This window comes from Ovis aries, chromosome 13, assembly GCF_016772045.2.
Source record: "Ovis aries strain OAR_USU_Benz2616 breed Rambouillet chromosome 13, ARS-UI_Ramb_v3.0, whole genome shotgun sequence".
In the NCBI taxonomy this organism is placed as follows: domain Eukaryota; kingdom Metazoa; phylum Chordata; class Mammalia; order Artiodactyla; family Bovidae; genus Ovis; species Ovis aries.
This window is the reverse complement of record NC_056066.1, coordinates 75,354,178-75,361,718: the sequence shown is the minus strand read 5'-3', so window position 1 is coordinate 75,361,718 and position 7,541 is coordinate 75,354,178. Positions and strand designations below refer to the sequence as shown.

General features: G+C 48.0%; 1 protein-coding gene across 1 annotated transcript; it reads left to right on the top strand.

The window, feature by feature from the left end:
- The first annotated feature begins 3,869 nt into the window (after positions 1 to 3,869).
- On the top strand, positions 3,870 to 7,134 carry TP53RK (TP53 regulating kinase). The gene is made up of 2 exons (XM_004014619.5): positions 3,870 to 4,172; positions 6,549 to 7,134. Exons 1-2 carry the CDS (start codon positions 3,890 to 3,892, stop codon positions 7,025 to 7,027), a joined length of 762 nt encoding a protein of 253 aa, XP_004014668.1. The 5' UTR covers positions 3,870 to 3,889; the 3' UTR covers positions 7,028 to 7,134.
- Positions 7,135 to 7,541: the final 407 nt, after the last annotated feature.

The following is a 7,541-nucleotide window of genomic DNA, read 5'->3' as shown; positions in this document are numbered from 1 at the left end:
TCTGGGCGTCGCTAGTCTCGCCCGGCCCGGCTGGGACCCCACCCACCGTCATCCCAGTTGCGGGTGGGGAGCCCACAATTTGTCCTCCTAGAAGAAAGGAGTCAGAATCACTGCGATCCATGCTAGTTTGGCCTCTCCAGCGAGCGTGTGTGTGTGTGCACTCACACACACACACTCATGCGTCCACACTGACACACACACCCACTTCAGCCGCTCCGGCTCACACGGATTCATTTTCCATTCATCAAACAATTAGGTTTGGACACCTCCCACCTGCCTTCAGGCACTCTCCTACCTCTCCAGGATGGGCTGGGAGAACCAGAAAGACAGTTCGTTCTGTTCCTGTGGAGTTTACTTTCTGGTGTGGGAAGCAGAAAGATAAATAGCCAAAAGAACCAGAGAAATACCATCTAGTGATGAAGGCCAGACAGAGAATTAAGCTAGGGTGCTGGGTTAGGCAGCCACAGGTGGCTGCTTTAGCTGGGGGGTGGGAGGGAGTTGGAGGGGAGGGAATTTTTGAGCTAAGATCGCGGCTTCCAGACAGAAAGTAGACCAAAGGCAAAGACCCTGCAGGGAAGAGCTTGTGCAGCATAAAAACAAATGAAGCCAGAGTTTCTGGAGCACAGGGGAGATAGTGTCTAAGGTTCATGCATGCTAAGTCGCTTCAGTGTCTGTCCTGCTCTTCACCACCGTATGAACTGTAGCCAGCCAGGCTCCTCTGTCCATGGGGATTGTCCAGGCAAGAATACTGAAGTAGGTTGCCATGCCCTCCTCCAGTGGATCTTCTCGACCCAGGGATTGAAGTTGAGGCTTTTATGTCTCCTTCATTGGCAGGTGGGTTGTTCACCACCAGTGCCACCTGGGAAGCCCAGGGTCCAGGGTAAGTGTTGGCAAACCCAGATCATTTAAGTCCTTGGGAGGCCAAGATCAGGATGAGACTTTATTCCAACTGACATAGAAATAATTGGGCGGTTCTAGCAGGCTATAGGGAGCAGGAGTGGAAACAGGGGGCCCTTTAGAGGCTGTTGCAGGGTGAAAAGGTGACATTGATGTGGACTAAAGTGATAGCAGTGGGGCTGGAGAAAAGTTGTCGGACAGACTCGATAAGGGCAGATGGACAGGGAGAGGAGCATTTTATGAATGCGGAAACTGAGGCAAAGGGAATTGAAGTAATTTGCATCATAAACAATACAGGAAATCAATAGTGCTTAAGGACACACGCTAGTATATAGCTGAGTTTGAAGTCAAGCTCATGGGGGAAAACCACCCTCTTTCCATCAAGCTCTACTGCCTTTCTGGCATGGAGAAGAGCCCAAGGAGGCCTCTTGGTTTTTGCCACATGACAGTTCCTCTTTCACATGCATATCTGGAGTTGTCACCAGGAGATGTACAGAAAAGCCTAGGCTGTTCCATTCCTGAGATAACTTGTAGAAATTATATGATGAAAAAAGGCAGGAAGTCTGATCTTCATGGCTTGCATTATGTCAGGAGGATGTTTGCAAGTCTGCTGTCGGGTTCTCTCTCTTCTAGAGAATAGAGAATCTCTCTTCACTCATTTCTTTCCCAAATGAGAAAGAAAAAGTTCTAACTGGGCATTTTGGTAGGCGTCTTCAAAAATGACTTCCCTTGGACTTTCCTGGTGGTCCAGTGGCTGGGAGCACACGTACCAACGCGGGGAACTTGGGCTCAATCTCTGGTCTGGGAAGATTCCACATGCCATGGGGCAAACTGCAAGCCCACGACCCATGGCTCCTGAGCCCATGTGCTCTAAAGCCCGTTCTCCACCACAGGAGAAACCACCACAAGGGAAGCCACTGCAATGAGAAGCCCACACACCGCAAGTAGAGAGTAGCTGCCACTCCGCAACACTGCAGCTAGCGAAGGCCCACGTGCAGCGATGAAGACCCAGCACAGCCACCAAAAATGATAATAAATAAATACAAAAATTTAAAGAGTAAACATTATTTTAAAAAATGGCTTACCTTGAGGCAAGGCAGGAGCTAGTAACTCATTTCTAACAAAGAGAATAAGCAAAAGTGTACTCCGGTTATAAAAGATGGTGATTTCCATCTTGCGCAACCTCTTCTGATCACTTACTCACTCTGATGAAGCCACCTGCTGTGTTATGAGTTGCCCAGTGGAGAGGCCAGTGTGGCAAGAATTGAGGGTGGCCTCTAGGCAATAGCCAGGGAGGAACTAAAGCCCTCAGATTAACAATCTGTGGAGAACTAAATCCTGCCACTAATCAAATAGTTATGTAAGCAAACAAAAAGGCAACACAAAAGAGAGATTCATAGGGACTCCAGGAATTATTAAGTTGGGTTTTCCCTCCTATGAGAAGTCAGGGAGGGCTTCCTGAGGAAGTAACATTTGAGCTGGAAATGGAAAGATGCCTAGATGAGTTTAGGCAACCAAGAGAAGGAAGAGCACTTCTGATGTAGGAAATAGCAGGTGCAAAGGCCCCATGGCAAGAGGGAGCCTGGCAAGAATGAGACTGAAAGAAGGCAAACGTGTTGAAGATCCCAGAGCAAAGGGGAGTTTGGTGGGAGATGAATCTGCAAGAGGGACATAGGGCCCCATGCAGGACCTCATGGGTCTTTGTCTGAAGCACAACAGGGAGCCACTGAAAGATTTTATTTTATTTTTTTGTTTGTTTGTTTGTTTTTCACTGAAAGATTTTAAACTAGATTTCCTATGGTAAAAGTCAGAACCAGTCTGACTATAGCAAGCCTGGGACTTTTAAATATGTTTGCACAATGGATTTTTCCAAAAGAGGGTGTTGGAAATTGGAGGAAACAAAAAGTGCCCACCAAACTGAAAAGGTATCTTGAGAATGGAAAACAAGGCAGGCAGCTCCATATAATCAACAGAAAAGTTTATTATAAGATAACTTACAGGGTAGATTCAAGTGGACAGAGATCCAGAAGCATTTGCAGCTGCACTTTGAACCTTCAAGAGGCCATTGGGACAATTTTATAGTTAACCTAGGGTTTAGGGGTACATCCTTGGAAACAGGAAGTGCATTCCTAAGTCAAGTTATGAATGGGTAACTAGTTTTTGCAGGAACCAAGAGTACGTCAGCAAAGGTCTTCATCGTTTGGAGGCTAACAAAGCATAGAGGCCACCTGGACCTAAAAATCACTGATGACAGAGAAGATATTTATTTACTACACAGAACAGCCATAGGTAGGGTGAGCAGGACAAAAGGAACTGTACAGACCCAAGATGGCCTCAGTTATGCTAACAACCATACAGAGCAGTTCAGACAGATTTGGTAACCATGGAGATGACCATATGGACACTAAGAATTATGATAATGAAACTACGAACTTGGGAAATTGGGTTTTCCAAACCAAATAGAATTGGTTCTATAGGGGCTTCAAGTAGGCTGAACTGATGAAGGGTGCTGGAAACCACATTAGTACAAAACAAAGGATCTGATGTTTGAAAAGGTTACCTTCCCTGTGTATGAATGAAACGCAGGGACTGTGAAGTGCAACTTCCCAGGATCCAGACAGATTCCTGAGAGCAGATTCCAAGAGACGTTTTTTCAGGGAGACGCCGAAGCTTTCCGGAAATAGCCGAAGAGCTGAGAGACAGCGCCACCAAAGCCAACCGCAAGAGTCACGAAGGGTTTCCGGAAAGAGCCGAGGAGTGGAAAGAGCTCACCGAGAGCAGCCGAGGGTTTACGGAAATAGCCGAGGAGCCGAGTGGCGGGACCAGGAGGCTTAGAAAAGAGCCGAAGAGAGGAGAAACCACTTCCACGAGGCAAAAGGGTCGGCATTAGAGAGGCCGAGGAGGTCCGAGTACTTTCGGAGCGAGCCGAAGCAGCCCCGACAGTTTCCGGAGGCGGCCGAAGGGCTCCGAGCGGCTACGCGGAAACGCGAACATGGCGGCGGCCGGCGCTGCTGCCGCTAAGCTGAACGAGGAGCTGGCGCCCGCGGCCGAAGCGCTGGCCGCAGCCCGGGAGCGGAGCAGCCGCTTCCTGAGCGGCCTGGAGCTGGTGAAGCAGGGCGCCGAGGCGCGCGTGTTCCGCGGCCGCTTTCAGGGTCGCGCGGCCGTGGTGAAGCACCGCTTCCCCAAAGGCTACCGGCACCCGACGCTGGAAGCGCGGCTCAGCCGGCGGCGGACGGTGCAGGAGGCCCGGGCGTTGCTCCGCTGTCGCCGCGCAGGTAAGACGGCCCAGCTTGGGGACGCGGGGGACCCCCGAGGCTCCGGGGCTCGGGCGACGCAGGTGAGGGGCTCCCCTGCGCTGCGGGGTTGGGGGCGAGCGAGATTTGACTCAGTTTCTCCGTTTGTACCTTCTTCACGGCTTTCCATTAAGAAATGTCATCCTTTCATCCTTTTCCTTTCATTAACTCTTAAGAAGCCACTTGACGTTGTAGCGACGAGCATTTGTCCCGGAGCTCTTGGCGCCTGGTTCAGTTCCGACTCTGCCACCTTTACTCAACGTTGAACGTGTCTTTTAACTGCCCCGAGCCTCAGTTTCCCCATCTGTACAATCCCAACTTTCGATCGCTGTTAGTTACTTTCAAGAAGCAGATGTAGTTACAAGTACTTGCCCAGGAGCCAGGGTCTCTGGGTTCACACAGTCTAGTTCAGTTCAGTCCTGTCTCTGCGACTCCATGGACTGCAGCACGCCAGGCTTCCCTGTCCATCACCAACTCCCGGAGCTTGCTCAAACTCATGTCCATCGAATCCGTGATGCCTTCCAACCACCTCTTTCTCTGTTGTCCCCTTCTCCTCCTGCCTTCAGTCTTTCCCAGTATCAGCGTCTTCAAATGAGTCAGTTCTTCACATCAGGTGGCCAAAGTGTTGGAGTTTCAGCTTCAGCATCAGTCCTTCCAGTGAATATTCAGGACTGATTTCCTTTAAGATGGACTGGTTGGATCTCCGGATCCAAGAGTCTTCTCCAACACCACAGTTCAAAAGCATCAATTCTTTGGCGCTTAGCTTTCTTTATAGTCCAGCTCTCACATCCGTACACGACTACTGGAAAAACCATAGCTTTGACTAAACACTATTTTGCACCATGACGGTAAACCTTTGCCTCTGTTGAGAAACAAAGTTCAGAGGGGGGAAGTAACTTCCTCAAAGTTACACAGTTAGTAAGGCTTTCGCCCCCTATCCCTTTGACTCAGAAACACTGGCATTTCACTTTTACACTTTCACCTTTGTTTCTTTCATTGGTAATTTTTTAGGCATCTACTGTACACCAAGACATTGTTAGGTGCTGGGAGATCTGGAAGAAATTCAGGTGCCAACAAGCACACTGTCTCTGCCCTTGCTTGGATTTGCAAAGTTACACATTCATTCGTATTTCCTATTTTCACCCTTTCCAGCAGCTGAGTTCTCTTAATCAGGGATCCCGGTTGTTTTGTTTCCTGCTGTATTTCTACACATTTGTCTCTAGTATCTTGAAGTGTCTTGAGTGTGATTGACATTCAGTAAAGAGTCATTGAATCTTCAAATTCAGTGAAGTTATTGGATTATTGGTAGTACTGATCTCATGTTATAGAAGCAGAAATGGAGGCTTAGAGAAATACATGTGACTTTAAAGATACACAGTTAAAGGAAGGAAGCTGGGATTTGAACTTGTCCTTCCTCTCTGTATTCCTGGTGGCTCAGAGGTTAAAGCGTCTGCCTCCAAGGAGGGAGTCCCTGGTTCGATCCCTGGGTCGCGAAGATCCCCTGGAGAAGGAAATGGTAACCCACTCCAGTATTCTTGCCTGGAGAATCCCATGGACGGAGAAGCCTGGTAGGCTACAGTCCATGGGGTCACAAAGAGTTGGACACGACTGAGCAACTTCACTCTCTTTCCTCCCTGTAAAGGTGCATCTCTAAGCCAGCATGCTGCTTGCTCTCCTGCTTCTGTCCCTGTCAGGAAACTGCTTTCATATGTTTGAACATATAACTAATGGTGCTTACCCTTCTGACTGTTTACTTTGATTTGTATTTTAGGGAAGAAGTATGACAGGGAAAGTGAAAGTCGCTCAATTGTGTCTGACTCTTTGCGACCCCATGAACTGTAGTCCATGGAATTCTTCAGGCCAAAATACTGGAGTGGGTAGCCTGTTCCCTTCTCCAAGGGATCTTCCCAGCCCAGGGATCAAAACCAGGTCTCCCATGTTGCCAGCGGGTTTGTTACCAGCTGAGTCACCAGGGAAACCCAAGAACACTTGAGTGGGTAGCCTATCCCTTCTCCTCTGGACCCAGGAATTGAACTGGGGTGTCCTGCATTGCAGGTGGATTCTTTATCAGCTGAGCTACCAGGGAAGCCCAAATATGACAAATGAAGTTCAATCACAGTGGGTAGAAGGGAGGAGGGAGCTTTGGCTGTGCTGACCTTGCTGTGGTGGTCTAAGCATAGTCTGGCAGGAGAAACTTCCAGAGAAGAAAAGCTGTACCATTCTGCAGCATTCCTAAATCTTTTTCCCAAAATATGCAGATACACACTGGAAAATTTTTCTGACTGAGCTAGAAAATTAAGCTTACTATTAAGAAAAAAAAGGTATCTAATTCAATGACCCCTTATATCTTGGTTACAGGAATATGTGCCCCAGTTGTCTTTTTTGTGGACTATGCTTCCAACTGCTTATTTATGGAAGAAATCGAAGGCTCAGTGACTGTTCGAGATTATATTGAATCCACTCTGGAGACTGAAAAATCTTCCCAAAGTCTCCTGGGCTTAGCCAGGACCATCGGGCAGGTTTTGGCTCGAATGCACGACGAAGACCTCATTCATGGTGATCTCACCACATCCAACATGCTCCTGAAACCCCCTCTGGAGCAGCTGAACATTGTGCTTATAGACTTTGGGCTGAGCTTCGTTTCAGCACTTCCAGAAGACAAGGGAGTTGACCTGTACGTGCTGGAGAAGGCCTTCCTCAGCACCCATCCCAACACTGAGACTGTGTTTGAAGCCTTTCTGAAGAGCTACTCCACCTCCTCCAGAAAGTCCAAACCAGTGTTAAAAAAATTAGATGAGGTGCGCCTCAGAGGGAGAAAGAGATCCATGGTGGGCTAGAAGAATTCTCCGTGCGACAACCACAGGCAGGAAACTGTTCACAGTAGTTTGAAGGAAGGCTATGAGTATGAGGTTCTACCTAAATAAAGATGGTCGGGTAATTTTAAGAGCTGTGATCGTGCTTGTTAGACATTATCACCTGCCATTGGCTGTTCTCACTTACTCTGTATATGTCTGGCAGAACTGGGCATTCAGAATAAATCTCAGGCTTTCTCCACAGTTGTAAGGCATACACCTCAGGTTGAAGGGCCTGACGTTACAAAACGCTGAACCACATACTGAACCAGTGAACCACACTGAACCACATTTCAGCACTTCTGGTGAGACAAGGACAGCGCCTCAGTTGGTGTCAGTGTATCTTTATCAGCTCTGTAACCCAGCCTTTTTTGTTGTTGTGTTCATGACATATTCCTCTTGAAACCAGTATAGTGGGATGCAATCAGCATATTAAAAACAGAAATGGCATCAGAGATTAGAAAATATTAAAGTGCATTATCTGTAGTATTGTTAATAT